The 20,847-nt window shown below is 38.2% G+C and overlaps 1 protein-coding gene and 1 non-coding gene across 12 annotated transcripts in view; one reads left to right on the top strand and one right to left on the bottom strand.

The window, feature by feature from the left end:
• CADPS2 (calcium dependent secretion activator 2) overlaps window positions 1–20,847 on the bottom strand; it is a 517,989-nt gene that overhangs the window by 25,068 nt on the left and 472,074 nt on the right. For 6 of the 11 annotated variants that reach the window (XM_064575007.1, XM_064574999.1, XM_064575000.1 and 3 more), the window contains 3 exons: window positions 14,625–14,708; window positions 14,173–14,205; window positions 840–947 (listed from right to left, as the gene is read on the bottom strand). In XM_064575007.1, the coding sequence (XP_064431077.1) occupies window positions 840–947; window positions 14,173–14,205; window positions 14,625–14,708 (225 nt within the window). Of the gene's footprint in view, window positions 1–4; window positions 379–839; window positions 948–14,172; window positions 14,206–14,624; window positions 14,709–20,847 lie in introns of those variants that run through there. The other 5 variants (XM_064575004.1, XM_064575002.1, XM_064575001.1 and 2 more) reach the window with 3 other exon arrangements.
• Window positions 18,801–18,907, top strand: LOC123841313 (U6 spliceosomal RNA). Its single transcript, XR_006790199.1, has one exon. It is a non-coding gene; the product is annotated as a U6 spliceosomal RNA (small nuclear RNA).

The raw sequence follows: 20,847 nt of genomic DNA, 5'->3' as shown, positions 1-20,847 counted from the left end.
GTTATGAAAACATTTGCAGTCACTTGCATAATTAAATGAAACTGCCAGAAAAGCATTTCTAAAATGCAGGGGAGATGCACATAAATACATACAGTTCAAAGCAAATATTCCATTTCAGAATCAGCACTGTGCTGAGTTATGTGAAGTTACATCCCAGCAAAGTCCCATTTCCTTTGACTTGACTGTTAAATAATTACAAATGAGTGACAACATTGTGATTGAAATGGATTGCTCTCTGAAGTTTCCTTTACAGATAAATGAAACTTAATGATCATGCTCTCTAAAACCACAATCCCCCATTGCTAGGAGTTGCCATGGGTAAATGAAGACTTCTGTCCTGATAAAACTTCAGGGTTCTATTGTTAGCGTGCTTCAGTGCTGTAAATCAAGATAAAAAAATGCTCAAGAACAGTAGAGTGGCAGGTATTTGCCCTTTACTGCAGCTTAGGTCTTTGTTTGACTAAAGAGCACTGTATTGACTCAAAAAACTTTTATAGGAAGAGCCAAATCCATTACAACATGATTCTGTTTATGGAATGCAGCAAAGGCGAGTGAAATGATGCTGTGCACAATGGTAAACCGGTTATCATCCTGCTTGTTAAAATTAACCTTAGAAGGTTTTTGAGACTCTCATTCTAACACTGACAGTTTTCATGTACAAAAGAAGCCAATTAAGGCTTCTGTCAACAGTCAGAGAAATAAAATTATAAACTATATTAGCGGCATAGAAGAAAAAGGATCAGAAAAGGAGTTTGCTTTACAAACATACCATCAAAATGCAATTTTTTCCTGCACATATTTCTATGATGCCAGGAAGCCTTGCAAGGGCAGTTACTTACATCAAACAGCTTTTCTATATACATTTCCTCATTGATCTTTTCTCGAAGAATATCCTGGTTTTGCCGAACAAACATAATATAGGTGTCTGCCAGATCCATTCCTGGTTTCTGTTGTGGGGGAAAAGCATGGGGAATAAAATACCAGGTCTCAATTGTGAAAACACCATTTAATCACAACCTTAGAAAATAAGTCACTATATCATTTCAAAAGTTACATTAGTAAAATATGCTCAAGACCAAAATCGACAATGAGCATCTTCAGTAAATTCTGTAATTAAAATAAAGTTTATTATTGATGTATGTAACTTGAGGTCATAGTTATTCATCATTACTAAAAGGAGTAGAGACATGTGGTTGTAAACTACCAGATATCTTTTTTCTTTTTTTTAAAGATTTTATTTATTTATTTGACGGAGAGAGAGACAGCGAGAGAGGGAACACAAGCAGGGGGAGCGGGAGAGGGAGAAGCAGGCTTCCCGTGGAGCAGGGAGCCCGATGCGGGGCTCGATCCCAGGACCCCAGGATCATGACCTGAGCTGAAGGCAGATGCTTAACAACTGAGCCACCCAGGTGCCCCTAGATATCTTTTTTCTTTAAGGGCTATCTTGAAAGGTTAATATGCCAAGTATAAATGAATGCATTTTTTAAAAAAGTCCCCACTTGAAATAATCATTTCCTAATTGCCAATATAATTTATTGTCACTATCTCTGGCTGGCTATCCATATATATTAAAAACAAAAATGTTAGTTTTCCTTAGATTGCCTTCCTCAATTACTCCAGGTGCTCAAGGCATATAAGCTAAATTTTCTTATTAATTTGAGTAAAATATTAGGAAGATATTGGGCAAAAAATTTAATTGATTACAAACTGAAATGTAAACCAAAATTTTGAGGGTTATCCATTGCTTCTATTCATTCCTGTTTATCAATACTATTTCAAAGATCTATTTTATTTTAGAAATACAATAAGAATATTGATGAACCAATTTCCTAAGAGGAGTCTAAAGCGTGAATGAGATAACTTTCCAAAGTTATCCAACATCTGGTGTCTTGTAATGTTAGAGCAGATAGGGTCCAGTCTACAAAAGCAGTACCAGGAAGGGACAAAAACCTGAATGGCTTCTAAAGAGTTTCCTTCTGGACTTATCTTTAGTTCTTTTTTGAGTTTCAAATAGCTAGACTAGTTAATAAAAGTACTCATTTGAATGACCTACACTGGGGTTGATTCATAATCTGTACTGAGTTATTCATTTGATTAGAATATGGCATTAGTAATAACAAAATGGTAGAACTGATGCCCAAATGAGTCAGTCTTGTATCATTTCATATCCATAGAATGTACTTATAACCTCCATCAACAGACTCATTTTGCTAAAGTAAATCTTGCAAAGAAATGAGGTGAAAGAGAATTTAACTATTATCACTGCAGGAAAAACAAGGCATCCCTCTGAGTGTTGTGGTAGTGCTTCTCCTTAAAAGAAGGACAAAACGTTCTTTCTGCTTTCTTTGGTGGGGGAAGTATATTTTATATACAATGACAAAACTACTCATCTCTTTACCAGTAGTGCACAGTATAGGCAATGAATATCTCATTAATAAAAACTGATTTGATTTTTTGGTAATGAAGTTATTTCTGGGTAATGAGAATCACAGGAAGCTCTTACTGCTCTCATTTTTGGCCTACAGGGAAATATATACCACATAAATTCAAGGATCCTTTCAAACATGACCCAATGTAACAAACTTAGTTATTAGTTATAATTTGAAACAACTACTTAAATGTCTTCACTGGTCTTTCCTTGAAGAGCGTCCATATACAATGTAAGGAGTATGTTTCAAACCTTATCAAATTCATTCCTTCACTATTTTTCTACATAATTCTCTTAAGCAATGTTTGAGAGTTTAAATAAAATGACAAGGCTAACCAAGAGAGAAACCTAGGTTGTTTCTTCTTTTTTGGGGGGAGAGGGGAGGTGTTATAGATCAGTTTTTCCAGTGAAGAGGCAGGGTAATTTGCACAAAATTTACTACTATTAATACTTGAAGACAGCTAACCCATAAGATAAGTACTTCTCTCCATGCTTCTCAAACTTTGTCAAAACACCAACAAATGAGAACATTCAGAAAACATACTGCCACTGAATGAAAATGACAAGAGAACACTTTTCTATGTATAATGGATAGTGTTCAGGAAGGTAGCTCAGCATCTGAGCTTCAGTCAGCTGCTTGGAAACAAACTACTAATGATATACATAATATCAAGGCAGTTGGGCACGGCTTGGCTAAACTGGGACTTAAAGAACATGCAAAGGAGAGGCTTGTCTTCTCTACCATTTCCCCCCCTGCCAACCTTATTTTTATTTCTTTCAACAGAAGAGTAGGCTTACAAATTGAATCTAGTCAATCACTTGACCCATCAGACTCATTGGAAACTAAGCTATAGCTGGGAGGACTGGGGAATAGGGACTTTAAACACTTGCCATAGATTCTAAGGTCTTTTGTCCTGTTTCTTTGATCCCTTTCAAGATAACATTCGACATAATGAAACCCCATCCAGGAAGAGTTTATCTTCTAACATCTAAAGCTAACAAACACTTTACAGTTTAAGCCTAAAAGAAAATTAAATGCTGTTCCCTTAGGCAGACCCAAGGGATATGATACTGAAATCTGTAGGTTGAGACCGTCTACACTTCCTAAGGAAGTAAGAATCTCTGGTTGAGGGTGTGAAGCCAAGCTCATTTAAAAGTTTATTTCAACAAAATTAAGTGCTTATCTTTTTTTTTTTTAAGTTATATTTTCTCCCCTTTTGGCAAATTAAGATCCACTTGCCTGGAAAACAAAACCTTGAATTCTTATATTTCTCATTAGCATTATTTCTTTATCTTTGAGCTGTTTACCTATTCTTGAAACTGTGACATATGGGAATTTCACACCTAGTGAATATATTTTCATGTAGCTGTGGCATGAGACTATAATCATTAAAAGAATATACACAAGTAAGAATAACTGCAACAGTTGGTGACATTTACCAATTAGAATTATAGTTCTTTATCCTTCTTTTAGTGTATGAAGGGTAATTATCTCTGATAAATTGCTGAAAAAGATGTAATTTTCCTTTTAAACAGTTTCTACTTACAGTACAAATGTGTTTGGATAGAAGACATTATCACTGGTTCAGCGCTTCTTTGTGCAAAGACTCTGTTTTATGGCAGTAAAATTTACATACTTTGGAAGTCACTGCATCTAATTTCATTATTACATGTTATGCATTTAATTTCAACATTACATGGTCTCTTATTAGGAAATGAAGTTTTGCTAAAAAGTAAAAACTGAACACTTGTTTTTTTTTTTTTTTTTGGTGTGTCAATGAATGGGATGCACGTGACTGCTTGGCAGAGACAACGAATTGCTACATGTGCTGGTGCAGGTGGGTGTCCACTGGCCTTAGCGAAGCAGACATCTGGTAAGCTTCAGGAATTGTCGATTTGGATGAGTTTTGTTTTGTTTTGTTTTATCAAGAATATTGTGTTCTAGAGAGCTATATTTAGAAATCTTTTCTGTATTGGTAATTATAATTTTCTTAACGAATAGGAGAGAAGAACAATTAAAAACCACGTAGCAAGCACTCTATGGATTAAATGCCACTTAGAGTCAGTGTTTTTTTTCATTCCCCCATTTAAAGCTCTGAGATCCTTGGTTCACCATGCACTAACTCCTCCAACTTGTTTATTAGGATAGTAATCTCTGAATCAAAATAGGAATTCTCAAATTCTAATTTGATTAAAAAAAAACAAAATTGGGCCAACAAAGTTATAGTAAAAGGACACAAACATCTAAAAATTTCCCCCCTGAGCAACAAGAAATCAATAAATGTGGAAGGAAGTGAAGTACGGTCAGGTGAGTGCCCCTGACACTTGCTGCCGAAGTAACAGAATACACCAGTGAGTGAATAAGTTTAGGTAAGGGTGCAGGCTCCAGCAATTTTTTTTCAGCCATTAATCACTAGTTAACCTAGTGAGATGAAAATGCTGTTGAGAGAAAAAAATTCCTTGTTAATTATACGCTGCAAATGCTCTGACTTCCTGCTGCTACACGTAATCCCACAGGTGCAAGTCTTCACTCTCCCCATCCATGGGTAGGTGCGTGCAATGCTGCAGTCAGTTTGCACAGCAACGGATTTAGATGCAGAAGAAGCCGCTTAACCTTCCACGGGAGGTTAACAATACACTATGCAAACACTGTCATGGTGTCTATTTAACAAGGAGACAATTTTTTAAATATACTATTCCAGTCTCAAAGATGAACTAGAAGCTGCAGCATAATTGACTTAATTTGAAAGTGCACTTCTCATAACCTACAAAAGCTTGCCTTGAAGAAATGATCAAGAGTGGAACTGTGCTATCCTGGTTTATGATAAGCTGCACATATGAATCTTGTGAGATTTAAAACAACTGCAGGTCTCCTCAGTTCGAAATTGTAATAACAATTTCTATCTCAGCTCCAGCATTGCAGATTCAGAAGTAGTCTGTAATTGATCATCAGGGAACACAGGACATAATTCTACAAACACAGAATTTATCCCATGTATTTTTAACAATAATACATATCTTTCTTTCACTGTGTAATACATGCTTTATTACTTTGGCATTCATGCAGCAATTTCTACAGTTTTCCATCTGAGTGAAAACATTCTTAAAGCTTTTCAAAAGCATTTGCAGTAGGTTAAGTAGATTATATATTCTCAAAAACCTAAAAAAATAGGTTTGAGTATACCTATGATGATTAGGTTGTAAAAATATGTATTTTACCAATTTTGTACAAAGTAGAATAATTATATTGTATTCACATAGAAAAGCAAAAGGAAATAAACAGAACTAAAGCCTTCAAACTAGATTTATCCCATCTTAAATATTACAGAAGCTCAGGAAGAGGAATAATTCATAAAAGTGGCGGGGGGGGGAGGGAGAGAAATGTGAACAATGAAACCGTCACAAGGATATAAAGTTTTCAAGATTTTCTAATAGTTTAACTAACTTTTTTAAGAACAATGAAAACAATTTCATTGTTCTTAGGAAACAAACCAACAAACCAACCAACCCTCCAAACTATTTTTTCAAGCAGTGAAGTGGCCAGACTCACCTTTCTCTTTGTTAAATTCAGCAGTATTCAAAATTCCATTAACACTATTATACATTTTGACTCCAAATTGGAAAGCAGAAAATTCTGAATTAAGGACAATGGCGCCCACATCTGTTTGAAAACATCTTTTAGACATGGAACATGTAATATATGTTTTAAGTATGCACGTTCCCCTTGGTCCCACATTTCTAAGGGAGAGTTCCATTACTCCAGCATTCTTGCTCTGCATAAGGGTCTTCTGTCTGCCCCCTGTGAGTGTAATTAGTAAAAAGCAGGTTCCTACCATAATGCTATGAGAGTATATCATATCAGAATCTGCTATAATTAATACTCTTATACCTTATGTAGTCATATTGTTTTCACTCTTAAATTCACAGGGATGTTTCACATTATTTCTTCTACATGGTGATGTATTTTATTATTCACAGATCTAAGCATTTGTATGTACAAACACTTTGTTGTATTACTGGGGAAAAAAAAAATCCTCCCAAAGAGAAGGTTCTTTTAAGTACTAAAAGGGATACTGAAAAATAGTTTAAAACACTAGCCTGGAATACTCAAGGCAAAGGGGCAGGTTGACTTCGAACTGAGATTTATGGGCTCAATTTTAATCTTATTATGCCTTGCTCATTTGACACTATGAGCTTCTAGTATTTCTCTTGCTATTTCTGATCTGTAATAAGAATCACTAACATCTCAGAGTTTGGAGGAATAGGTGCTGATACAGGACTACCATGTAAGGAAAGTGCTAATATGTGTAGCACATAATTCCTTTATACTCTTATTTTCATGAATAATGATTATAATGATGATGAAGGTATTCAATCTCGGAGTTTATAACAATGTTCACTAAACTTTCCCTAGTCTGGCTACGGTTATGATGTCAACCACAGAAAGTACACTGAGGACTTGAAGACGTGAAATTAAAATGCTGCAGGTATTATTTCATTTAGCTTTTAAAATTTAGATCGACTGGGATTGATTTACTCAGTCGCAATTTGGAACATTTTAGATTCTGGCTTAAAGGAGACTTGAGGATGTTCGAATGTCAAAGTCTGGAGGCAGTCAGTCCATGGATTTCCCTCATATGAGAAGAGCCAGCCAGAAAGAACAAAACAAACGAAACAAAAAACAAAGGAAGAAAGATGAGAGAAGCAAAATGCTTAGCTAGGAAGGGCAATAGGCAACCTCCTCTGCTCCTATAATGGCAAGACTTTAATCTGGTCCTGGTGTGCATCTCTCCCTCCAGGGGAATACGTCCCAGTGGGCAGGTGCTCCATTCTCTGGGTTCTGGGTTCTGCCTGGCTCTCATTCTCATGGAAAGCACTGAGTATTCAAGTGGTCTTATCTAAGAAATAAACAATATCTGAAGTAAAGGAAAAGGAGGGAAAATACCATTGTCACTGAACTGACTATACCTTTATTTTTAATTTAAAAAAATCTTTATTCAACTGTTAACCATAACCAATAGGCACTAACATTTTTTTAAAGTAATGACTACACCCAACGTGAGGCTCAAGTTCACGACCCCAAGATCAAGAGTCATATGCTCTACTGACGTAGCCAGCCAGATGTCCTGTGACTATACCTTTAAAAGTCACCACTGATATGAGGCACTTGGGTGGTGCAGTTAGTTAAATCTTCAACTCTTGGTTTTGGCTGGGGTCTGATCTCTGGGGTGAGATCTAGCCCCCATGTGGAGTGCGCTAGGCGTGGAATCTGCTTGGGTTTCTCAATCCCTTATCCTCCCCTCCGCCCCGCACGTTCTCTCTCTTTCTCACTGAAATAAATCTTAAAAAATAAAAAAATAAAAGTCACCATTGCAAGGTGCTTAATATTTGAAAAATAAATGAAAAACAATCTGATTTTTTTTTTACTCTGTGGAAGGCAAATGATTTTTCTTTTGGAAAACAGTCATGTTCTGAAGCAAGGAATGGGTAATGCAGAATGTATGAGAACAGCAAGCATCATTCCATGTAGAAGCAATAACAATCCCATTTATTTCAATAGAATAATTACCACGAACTTTTATATTAATATGCCTATACTTCTCATAGGAAGTCACTATGCAACCTTAAGTTGTGGGGAATTAAGCTGTCCCCTTGTGACTAAAATATCTACACTAATTATTGGAAAGTCTTCTGTAAGGGAGATTTATCTTTGTGGCCATTTGTTTGCTCAAACATTTTCTTGTATGAGTGTGGACTAATGGATGTTTATTTTATACTTTGGATTATAATCTAATACTACCTAACTTACTTGCTCAAATGATCCTAGCTCAGGCCATTGGGAGCTCTTTCAGATGCATCCTGTGTCTCTTTAACATATCCCCTATCATTGTGGGTTTTTTTTTTTTTTTTTTTAAACACTTCCTTACTTTCTGTCACTATAAGATGCTCCAAGCTCATCTTATATATTTGCTGCCCCAGACCTAGTATCTGCCATTTCTCCAAAGAGTCCTGGTTCACTTTACGTGAGATCAGATACTAAGGGCTGGGCACTAGGTGTGGTGGTTGCTACTGGGGTATCGTTGCTTCTGGGTTCTTTCAGTTAACATGCCAAGGAAATATATGCATATATAAATATTTCTACATGTAACCGGTTCTATGTTAAGCTCAAGACGAGTTCACACTAATGTCTCCAACTCTAATCAATTACCACAAAGACCATTCCAGCCTCCTCCTTGTCTCCAACCTTTTTTTAAAATTTTATTCTTATGTTAATCCCCATACGTTACATCATTAGTTTTAGATGAAGTGTTCCATGATTCATTGTTTGTGCACAACACCCAGTGCTCCATGCAGAATGTGCCCTCCTCAATACCCACCACCAGGCTAACCCATCCTCCCACCCCCCTCCCCTCTAGAACCCTCAGTTTGTTTTTCAGAGTCTATCGTCTCTCATGGTTCGTCTACCCCTCCGATTTCCCCCCTTCATTCTTCCCCTCCCGCTACCTTCTTCTTCTTTTTTTTTTTCTTAACATATATTGCATTATTTGTTTCAGAGGTACAGATCTGAGATTCAACAGTCTTGCACAATTCACAGCGCTTACCAGAGCACACACCCTCCTCAGTGTCCATCACCCAGTCACCCCATCCCTCCCACCCCACCCCCCACTCCAACAACACTCAGTTTGTTTCCTGCGATTAAGAATTCCTCATATCAGTGAGATCATATGATACATGTCTTTCTCTGTTTGACTTATTTCACTCAACATAATACCCTCCAGTTCCATCCACGTCGTTGCAAATGGCAAGATCTCATTCCTTTTGATGGCTGCATAATATTCCATTGTATATATATACCACATCTTCTTTATCCATTCATCAGCGATACCATAAGACGAAACAACATTAGATCATTCCCTGCCTATTGTCTCCAACCTCTTATTCCAACAGTGAGAAACTTGGCTTTCACCAAACTCTGTCCCTGTACTTAATCATTCACTTCCAGTGGATAGGCACAGTGGTTTCTGACTTGTTAGCCTGTGGGGAAACACTTTATCAACTAGACCACCATGCTTATGTACAGTTCCTTTCTCCTTTATTATTACAGACTCCAGTCATTTCCAAAGTCACTCAAATCAGCACTTTTTCCTCCATCTTTTTCAGTGAGGTTATTCCACATATTTGCAATAGAATTAGATTTTTAAAAAATCACAATCTCTTTTCCGTCATGGGATTCCATGATATCCTAATTGATCTTTTAAACATTTGCCCATGTTCAGGTTCAGTCTTTGCTGTAAGATTTTTTTTTTTTAAGATTTTATTTATTTGACAGAGAGAGACACAGTGAGAGAGGGAACACTAGCAGGGGGAGTGGGAGAGGGAGAAGCAGGCTTCACCCTGCGCAGGGAGCCTGACACGGGACTCGATCCCAGGACCCCGGGATCATGACCTGAGCTGAAGGCAGATGCTTAACGACTGAGCCACCCAGGCGCCCCAGTAAAGTTAGGTACAAATACATAATACCATGTAACCATTACAGTGTCACGCAGAATAGCTTCACTGCTCCTAAAAGTTTCCTGGGCTTCACCTAGTTGCTTCACTGACCTTGAACTAATGGCAACCGCTAATCTGTTTTATAATCTTTATAGTTCTGCCTGTACTAGAAGGTGACATAAATGGAATCATATAGTATGTAGCCTTCTCAGACCGGCTTCCTTCACTTGGCAATAGGCCTTTAAGATTCATCTATATCTTTGTGTGGCCTGTTAGCCAATTTCTTTTTCTTTCCTTTTTTTTTTTTTTTTTTCTGGATACTATTCCAATTGTCTCATTCATCTATTGAAGGATATTTTGGTTGCTTCCAATTTTTGGCGATTATGAATAAGTTTGGTAGGAATATTTGTGTGCAGGTTTTGATGTGGATGTACATTTTCAAATCAGTTGGATAAATACCTAGAAGTGCAATTGATGGGTTGCATAGTAAGACTGTCTAGCTTTGTAACAAACTGCCAGTCTTCCAAAGTGGCTGTACCATAATACATTTGCATGAGCAATGATGAGAGTCCCTTGTCGACATCTTGCTATTGTCAATTTTTTTAAATTTAAATTTTAGCCACACTAATCGGTATGTAGGGGTACCTCATTGTTTTAACTTGTATTTCCCTAACAACAAATGACATTAGCATCTTTTCATATGTTTATGTGATAACTGTATGTCTTTGTTATAGTGTCTATTCTGATTATTTGCCATTTTTCAAATTGAGTTGTTTTTTTACTGTTGAGTATTAAGAGTTCTCTGTTCATTTTAGATACAAGTTCTTTTTTTTATTAACACATAATGTATTATTTGTTTCAGGGGTACAGGTCTGTGATTCATCAGTCTTACACAATTCACAGCGCTCACCATAGCATATACCCTCCCCAGTGTCCATCACCCAACCACCCCATCCCTCCCACCCCCCTCCACTCCAGCAACCCTCAGTTTGTTTCCTGAGATTAAGAGTCTCCTATGGTTTGTCTCCCTCTCTGGTTTCGTCTTGTTTCATTTTTCCTTCCCTTCCCCAATGATCCTGTTTTGTTTCTCAAATTCCTCGTATCAGTGAGATCATATGATACTTGTCTTTCTCTGATTGACTTATTTCACTTAGCATAATACCCTCTAGTTCCATCCACGTTGTTGCAAATGGCAAGATTTCATTTTTTGATGGCTGCATAATATTCCACACATCTTCTTTATCCATTCATCATCTGTTGATGAACATCTGGGCTCTTTCCATAGTTTGGCTATTGTGGACTTTGCTGCTGTAAACATCCATTATATATATATATATACACCACATCTTCTTTATCCATTCATCATCTGTTGATGAACATCTGGGCTCTTTCCATAGTTTGGCTGTTGTGGACATTGCTGCTGTAAACATCGGGGTACATGTGCCCCTTCAGGCCACTGTATTTGTTAGATACAAGTTTTTTACCAAATATGTCTCTGGCTTCTCTTTTCATTCTCTTAACAGTGCAGAAGTAGTTAATTATTAAGTCCAATTTACATAGTTTTTCATGGATGTTTTTGGTGTTGTACCTAAAACTTCATCACCAAACCCCAGACCACATATATTTCCTCCTGTGTTTTCTTCTAGAAGTTTTATCATCTGCATTTTACTGGTAGGTTTTTGATCAGTTTTGAGTTAGTTTTTGTGAAAGACGAACCAGTGTTCTTTTTCTTCATGAGGTTCTCCTTAAAAGACTGCTTTAGAGAGGCATATTTGCCTGGGTCTTAGCATTAAAACCAGTTAACAGTCAACAGCAACTTCTGGCTGTTGAAGTTAATATTCACAGGCATCAGTAATAGAGGCATAATGTCCAGATCTGAGGGAGAAACTCCTCCCTTAGTAATCTGCCATGACCAGACCATGTCTATGGTTTAGGGTACTCTGCTGGGGCAGTGGGGCTACGTGATTTAATAATGACACTGGTAAGCTGAACCCATCTGGAGAGTGAAGAGTGACTGGCATGATAAAGAGCTTGGGTACAGTTGCTATAGCAGTTTTAATGTATGTCTATTTCTCTGACTCTTTCATCCTAGACACTGAATGGCTTGTGGGCAGTCAATGTATAGTTTCATCATGTTAAGCCCGGGACCCAGCACTTAGTGTTTAAATAAATATTTAATTAGTGAGTTCAGTGAAGAAATTAAAGATGTCTCATATAGAAAATAAGAATTCCTCAGACAATATATCCCTTTGGATAGCCACCACATCCTTTGGGAAGAGGAGGCATGATTAATTATTATCAAATATTTGAAGGGCTATCATGCAGAAGAGGGATTAGAACCAAGGTAGAATTCACAGAGGTACAGAATTTCAACTCATTACACATAAGAGGAGGCTGCCTCATGGTCAGCCTGCAATCACTGAGAAAATTAAAAGAGCCTGAATGAATCTTTGTGAGGGATATCAGAAGAGGCAGTTTCTGCATTGAGAAGGAGAATGAATGAACTACCTTCTGCATCTATCAACTCTGAAGCTCCATAATAAGGCCTAACAGATCTAGTACATGGTCAAATTAAGAACTTCAAAATCCCTGGGGCGCCTGGGAGGTGCAGTTGGTTAAACATCCAACTCTTGGTTTTGGCTCAGGTAATAATCTCAGGGGTCAGGAGATTGAGCCCCGAGTTGGGCTTCTCCACTCAGTGTGGAGTCTGCTTGAGATTCTCTCCCCCTCTCCCTCTGCCCCTCCCACTCGTGCTCGCTCTAAAAAAAATAGATTAAAAAAAATCTTAAAATAAAAAACAAAACTTCAAAAGCCCTAGGAACAGAAATATTTATGGTGTCCCATTCCACTTGTATTTCAAAATAAAAACAAAGCTGTATTATAAAATGTTAGGAATTCCAATGAATTTCATGTGTTCCTATGATGATTTGTCTCTTTCTTTTTAAGATAGGAAATATAAACTCTCCTTAATTTTCCCTTTCTCTCTTTTGTGCTGTCATTTTGCAAGACCCTACACCTGTGATTATTTCTGCTTATTGCCCAGTGCTGATTTTCTGATTCGAGGCACAAGACAAGGAGTATACAAAAAATTCTTTGGGAATCATTTGTGAAATAAAAAAGCCTTGTTCCAAAGAAACCTTATGCAAAGGCAGGAAAGTCCATGGCCTTGTCATTTAAAATATCCACTTATACTCCTAACTACAGGGAACAAACAGATGGTTACCAGAGGGGAGGTGGGTGGGGGGATGGGAGAAGTAGGGGATGCAGATTAAAGAGTACATTTATCATGATGAAAAAAGAAAAATTATCAATTTATAATAATTATGGAAGCAATAAATCTGGGGACTATTTAGTCCATAGTATAAAATTTGGTTCTGCATTTTAAAAGTAAGAGCTATCTACAACTGCTACACAGTTTGCCAGTCCTTAAACCACCGACATTCATGATGACAATCTAGATGGGATGCTAGCCAAGCACAATCTTAAGCAAAGATAAGATGACTTACATTATAGTTTTAATTTGTAAGTTTTATTTTCATTGTGCTCAAATTCTTTGAAAAGTGATACACATGCCAAGATATATGATTAAACAGAACGTATTAGGCCTCATCACTTATGTGATAATAGGATGAAGGCAAAAAGTAATTTGTTAGGATTATCAATTTAAAAATGCTGCACTAACTTGTTGATTATATTTATTATGTGAATTTTCTATAATTGTAGCTCATGGTATCCTAATCTTTGAACAGATTTACAGGTTGCGAATTATTTCCCAAGCATTGTGCAAAACACCAAATGCTAAAATAGGTGAATATTGATTTATAACACTTTCGTATTTAGAAAACTAGTTCTTTAACTGGTTCATCTTTATTGTCACTTTAACTCCTATAAGAAACCTGTTACAGCTTCCATACAAAGGGAAGAGAGAGTGAGCATTTTTCTATAAATAGTATGAGGCATTCACTACCCGGTCCTAGAATATTAGAATGACCCTCTGCAACTGAGCTGACATGTTCTCGTAATGACCTGAACTCCATAAAAGTTCCCAAGTTAAAATGGAAAAAGTACACTGAAATAATCACACGTCAAGCCTTCTTATGAGGGTTAGCACTTGCTTAAGGAAAATAAACTGCTCCCTGAGGGAATGACACTCAATGCTTTAAAGATTTGAAATAAAACCATAATTATTTTAAAAAGAATTATACACACACATACACACACAGAGTTTTTAAAAGCAAATAAAAAATACTTACTGGAACATCGACATATTTTGCAGCTGCTTTTACCTTAAGTGGAAAGGAGATAATTATGAGAATTATTTTCTTAACTGTTGGATAAGTACTATGACAACAGCCAAAAGACAGCAGAAGAGAACTCATTCAAATACTTACAGTGAATGACAGAATGGATCAAAAGAAAAGTGCCTTAAAATATCCATTTATGCTCTTAACTACAGAGAACAAACGGATGGTTACCAGAGGGGAGGTGGGTGGGGGGATGGGGGAAGTAGGGGATGCAGATTAAAGAGTACATTTATCATGATGAAAAAAGAAAAATTATCAATTTATAATAGATATTATTATATCTATTATATATAGTGGAAAAGTGGAAAAGAGATAATTATGAGAATTATTTTCTTAACTGTTGGGTAAGTACTATGACAACAGCCAAAAGACAGCAGAAGAGAACTCATTCAAATACTTACAGTGAATGACAGAATGGATGAAAAGAAAGTGCCTTCATCATATCTTGACAGCTTAGATAACACCCCTTCCAACACTGAAACAAACTGTAATCGTTTATAGTGAGTATTTAGAATATTACAAATTAATAACAGGGCAAATAATTTCTGGACCAACTTCTCCCACAGCACAAAAGTCCACAATGAATAAACTGACAGTTAAGGGGCTGACTTGTAATGTAATGTTTACTCTTCCATTTTGAAGATGAGCTCTAAGGTCCTTTTCTATTGCTGGAAATAATACACAAAGTGTTTTGTTTTGTTTAAGATAAAAGAATAACATGTAATAGCAGCCTGGTCACCAAACATGTGAGATAATTTTAACCACTGATAAATAACTTGAAATTCCTGAGACTATTCCTTAAAACAATTTTCAACTTCAGGAGAGATGTTTAGAAGCAATGATGGTCAAGTGTAATCAGATTCCTTTCTACCATAGATCACTTGACCGTTCCCCAACTTTTTTCTGTCTACAGAAGAGGCTGAATCAAAATGACCAGATAATGGAAGGAATGTGTAACATTTGAGGCTCCCGTAACACGGGAACGAAGTCCGACATTGGTTAACAGGCATTGACCAAGCAGCTTAATGAGGACATACAAGGACCAAATCTGCTTTCAGAAGCTTACAAAGCAGTTGGAGAGCTAAAACAGATAAACACTCTGCAGGCTATGAAGGAAAGAGCACTAGATTGAGCTTAATATAAGCTCCTGATTCCACACTGACTACCAGGTGGGCTCAGGCCAACCACTGCACCCATCAGTTCTTCTAGCAGTTAAATTGTGTGTGTGTGTATATGTGTGTGTACATGTGCGCGTGCACTGTGGGTGGTGTGGAATTAAAATGCATCTCAAGTGTTCTACATTTTACAATTTTATATTTCTCTGAAGTTAAATTTAAGACATGTATACCATAATATGATTAAACATGTGGGGAATTATATTTCATTGAGTGGAAACATTAAGATCTGGCACTAAGATAAGAAATTAGTAGGAATTTACTGCCATGCATCTTTCCTCTTTAGAACTAAAATAATATGCACTATTGACAAATTATATCCTCCCAAAGGGGAAATACTGACAAGGTTTTTTAAATACGAAAAGGGAAATCAACGAAGGCTGGTTTTTGTTCACATAGCAGCTCCTTCAACAAAGTGATAATAGTTCTAGGGACACAGCTTATTGGTCTCTGGTGACCAGAGAACTCACTGAGCATGCACAGGAGATAATCTTTTCTCTATGGCTGGTCAATTACTGCAAAATAGTTTATGCAAAAGGAACAAAAACTTCCCCATAGGTTTCTCCATCACATCATGTGTGACATGATGTAAGAACACAGAAACAAAATCATGCAAACTGCTGACTAAAATCGTATTTCTAAAGAATGAAAATTATGTATGGCTCGTTAGTTATCCTAAGGGATACAAACAGCAAAAAAACACAAAATTACAAATTGCTCACAACTAAAAGTCAATTTAGCACTTTCTTCCTGCCCATTAGGATTTCTTACCAATCACAGCTGGCTAACTCAACTTGATGTGGTTTGCAAAGACCCAGAAGACCAATACTCCAGGGCTATGTCAGACCAGGGGAAGGGAATTCCAAACTTAATGGCCCTCTGTGGGAAATGCCTCATCTCTTCCAACTCAAATCTTGAGAGCCAGTGCATGCTGGGTGATCTCATTTGCCATGAGGAGAGCGACAATTGCTATGGTTACCAGACTATCTGAGCCAGGGAAGGCTCTGGCACGGCACCTGGTTCTTGGAGTCCTCAAGTGAGTTTATGCATACGCATGTAAGTGGTGCTGAGGGACACGGCAAGGTAGAGGCAAGAACCCTGTGCGTGGATTTAGAAGATCTTAGTTCAGTTGTAGCCCTGACAATCTCTGGCTATAGGGCAATGGTCAAGCCTTGAGCTTCTCTAGCTTTAGCATACTCATCACTCGAAGGCGGAAAATGACAGCCATCCATCCTGTCCATCTCACAAGGATCAGTGAAGACCAGTTGAGACGATTTATGTGAAGGGACTGTGAAAACAGCAAAATACTAAAGAAATGTAAAGAATTAGTATTATTGATATGATTAGCTAAATCACTATCCATTACATAGGTCTAAAAACCTATGTACATTTAAGTCACAAGTTAGTGGGGTAGCCTTAGGATTGTTTAGTGCTAAGGAGTAATAATGAGTTTGGTTATTGGCCAGTGGGTCTAATTCAATTAAAAGATACCTACTGAGGTAGAACAGAGTTGAGGATGTAAATGAGACCTGCGTTAAAACCCCACCTGTTTCAAGGGTGTTTGGTTGACAGCATGGGAAGGACGCTTTGAACACAGGTGGTCTGGCTCCAAAGCTCATGTTCTTTACCATTAGGGGTGCACAGTTGTAAGCATTAAATAAGTCATGTGCCCAACATATCAGCACTCAGTCAGTAAATGTCATTTTGTTATTACTGAGCCCCTAATGTGGGAAAGAGACAATATGAATCTTTGACCTTTCCTTTCTTTCCTTCCAGGAACACACAAACTAGTGGGAAAGACAGACATGTATACTACTGGTCCTGACGTGCAGAACGTTTTAAGGGCCAGTAGGGATGGGTAAACAGTGTAACTGAAACGCGAGGAGGGAAAGCATGACCTCTAACCGGATGATGTCCGTAAGCTCCCAGGTGGTATAGGAGCTGAGCTAGCTTCCGGACGGCAGCATGGAGGGGATAAAATGACACTTGGGGAAGCAACTCTTGGTGGATGGTTTTAGGGCACCAGGTTCCCCACTGCAGCCGCTGACAGCCTGTCTGGCTCACCTTCTTTTGAGGGTACCAAGCAGCACCGGGTCGTTTACCTGTTAAATACTACACGAGGACTGGGCTGCTGCATCTGTGTTACAACATTCTTTGCCTCCATTTTAACAATAGCAGAGCCTCTCTTTGAGTTCCTCCCCACCTCAAATGGTCCCTGGGCGGGGGGGGGCATGATACAGCAGGGACTCTGCGTGCTTCCATGGCGGTGAACAGTGTCTGCACCACCGGGATCAACCAGCTGAGCCATACAGTTCCTACAGGAAAACTGTTTTCGTGAGATTTCTCCGAGGCACATGCATTAGAAGAGTGGTCTCAAAAACCAAACTATTAAAAATCAAGATTGACTAATAATGATATATTTTCCATCTGGCCGTTAATTGCACAAAACAGCAAGATTCCAAAGATATCCAGTTAAATGCTGGGTTTAGTTGCTGTGTCTTTAACTGCTTCCTGTGAACTTTCTCAGTACAGCTCAGGGAGTATATAAATACTTAGGGGTTTGCCTTGTGCTCTCTGTTCTCCTGAGGGTGTCGGGTTGGAATGAAACACTGTAATCTCTTTGTTTCCCTACTCTTTATTGTAGATGCCATTTACTGGGTTTGTTTGAATAATATTTAACACCTAAAGTCTGTCTGGGTAATTACCAACTTTACCTCACTATGCACACTCTCAAGGAAATTAAAGATGAAAAGCACTTTGAAATGACTAGTCGAATGAAACATGCAGTATGCCACAAGGCATGGCGCTTTCAATTTCCTGTTGAATTTTAACAGGGTATAAGATTCATTTTCCCACATGTATGGAAAGTAGACCACAAATTCTAAAACGTTATTGGGAGGATTCCAGCTGTAGACTGGTGGGTTCAAAACACAGTTCCTGCTTTTTCAGCTGTGACACTTCACGAAGTAAATAAGGGATATTTGCATCGTTTACACTGCAAGTTATAACATCTTCCACAGAGAAGAGATTCATCCAAGTAAGACTGATCATGAAAAACTAAGTTCTTTCCCTTCCTTCTCTTTTTTTTCTTTTTTGGGAGGGGGGAAGGGTTAGTGGTGCTGGAGATAACTATTTTATTAGCAGATGTTTTATGTTTATTTGGTAAGATCAGGACTAGCTAGTATTGTTAAAAATCCACATGGAACTAGAATACCACGGACTGGAAAAAACCAGGTTTCCTTCCCTGAATCAGAATGTTAATGTTATGATACAATGCAATTGTCCCTTCCTCATCCTCTTTTCTCCAACTGTGACTCCACTTCTTTGAACCTTTGTTCCAACTGACTCCCAAAAGGTCTTTCTAGATTTTCTGTATCTGTGTTAGGGATGCATACTATTTGAGTACTTGCTTCAGCAGCACATATACTAAAATGGGAGTGATACAGAGAAGATTAGCATGGCTCCTGCCCAAGGATGGATAGTATTTGACAGCAAGTATTTCCTTGTAACATACCTCATTCCACAAAGTATCTAAGACAACTTCCAAAAGGGCACATCTAGCACAGACATTGGTAAATTCTCCACACTCCTCTCCTTATTCCTTTTTCCCTTGCCCCACAAAGAGAGTGACCTATCGTGTTTTGTATTTCCTCTCTCCTAATAATCCTTTTAAGCACATAGCTGGATTTGAGCAGGTGTCTTCTGAATATATAGCCTTGTATCCAAATGAGTAAGTTTAATTAAATTAATCTTAGGATGAGTTGGTGAGATATTTTAATTACAGAATCTAGGCCGTCAGGTGTGATGTATCCTGTGCCCATCTTACTCTTAAGAGAAATTTAGGGGAAAATATTCTAGGTTATCAGAAAGAATATATGTGTGTCTGTATATATTTACAACTACCTCTATACCTATGAACTCAGTGAGGTAGTATATCCTCGTTCCTAAATCCCTTTTTGCAATAATGAAGTATTTAGTAGGCTGAATATATTACTATGCTCTTTTACTTCATACCCAGGATTTCCTGAGCCCCGTTAACCAGAGTGCGTCATGAGAGTGGTCATGGTCTCATTCTTTGCTCTGCTAACCATTTCCCCTGGTCAGTCCTTTCTCACAGCTCTCTCAGCTTTTCTTTAGCATCCTCATTTTACATACAATGAACCCCATTCTCCTCTACCTACCCACGCTGGTCCCACGGCGAGTATGCCTATGTGCGATTGTCACAGGAGGGACACAGGGGCTGGTGGGTACCACCCAGACATAAAGGGGGCACCAGAAGACTGGGAGGTAAAGCTCCCACTCTTTTCTTCTCTACTCTTGCTGAATTCTGTGTAGCATGATGGAAAGATGACAGGCCTACGGACCACAAAGGCCAGGTCCTGGCTCCACAGTTACCTACCATGTGACCTGGGGCTTCTGTTTTCCTCATCTGTGAGCCGGGGGACTGGACTCTGGGGTAAACTCTCGTTTACCTTGGGAGTCTGCCTTGGGAGACTAGGCCCCACAGGCACAGCTCCAGACCTCCTTCCCCTCTTCACTCAGAGCAGCTCTGCTCTGATCGATGTGATACTTTCGGGTGCTACCCAAGATATATTTGAGAACATTAAATGTGTCTTCTAAACATCACAAAAATACGTGAAAAGTCCTTGCTAGAGGATCTCAGGGTTCCAACTCTACCACTGTGCATGCCATGGGACTCTGGAACTTGAGGAGAAACGATGTGGGTCCCCAGAGGCTTCTATAAAGAAATGTATGTAAGGATTTTTGTTTTAGACTGACAAAAGGCTATAGATATTTTTTGTCATCTAATACTCATGCTTTTTTGATGAGGAGACGAAGTTGTGTAGCGAGACCCAGGGGGTAACATGAAGAAACAGGAGCAGAGTTCAGATCTTCTGATTCTCCCACACTTTGGTCAACTTAATTATTGTAAGATGGTGATAAATACGGCATTTTTGGTATTCTTTCCTTGGCAAGATTTAATGTTCCCACTATCATTTTTTTTTTTTTTTCCCCTCAGTAAAAATATCTAAGTCCCTTTCTGGCTAGAAGCATCTTTATTTTTTTCTGTTTTAAGGTTGATTTTCATTTCTCCATAGGGTTTCGGGTTATGGAACATCTGCCTAAGAACAGCAGCCACTAACGTGCAATCATTTCTAATGGATGAAATCTTAGAATCACACTGATAGTTTGGTTCCATATGCTTCCTCTGAATTCCAGACTCAGCTATCTGATTGTCTCCCTTCTTCAGGTATCAGTCAGCTCAGTCTCCACATGTCCAGTACTGACATCGCGGTCTTTCCCTCAAAATCTGTTCCTCTTCCAGGCACTGGCGTCAGTCACTGGCTTCAACATGCACGCTGTTGCTTCAAGCTCTAAGCCTAGAGGAGCAGGTTAGCGTTTCCCTTCCATCCCCATTACGAACCCGGGGCTGCTGTTAACAGAATAC

This window comes from Mirounga angustirostris, unplaced genomic scaffold (genome assembly GCF_029215605.1).
Source record: "Mirounga angustirostris isolate CCGP_5_RB_7025 unplaced genomic scaffold, mMirAng1.0.hap1 SCAF_12, whole genome shotgun sequence".
NCBI lineage: Eukaryota > Metazoa > Chordata > Mammalia > Carnivora > Phocidae > Mirounga > Mirounga angustirostris.
This window is presented reverse-complemented; position numbering and strand designations above follow the sequence as displayed.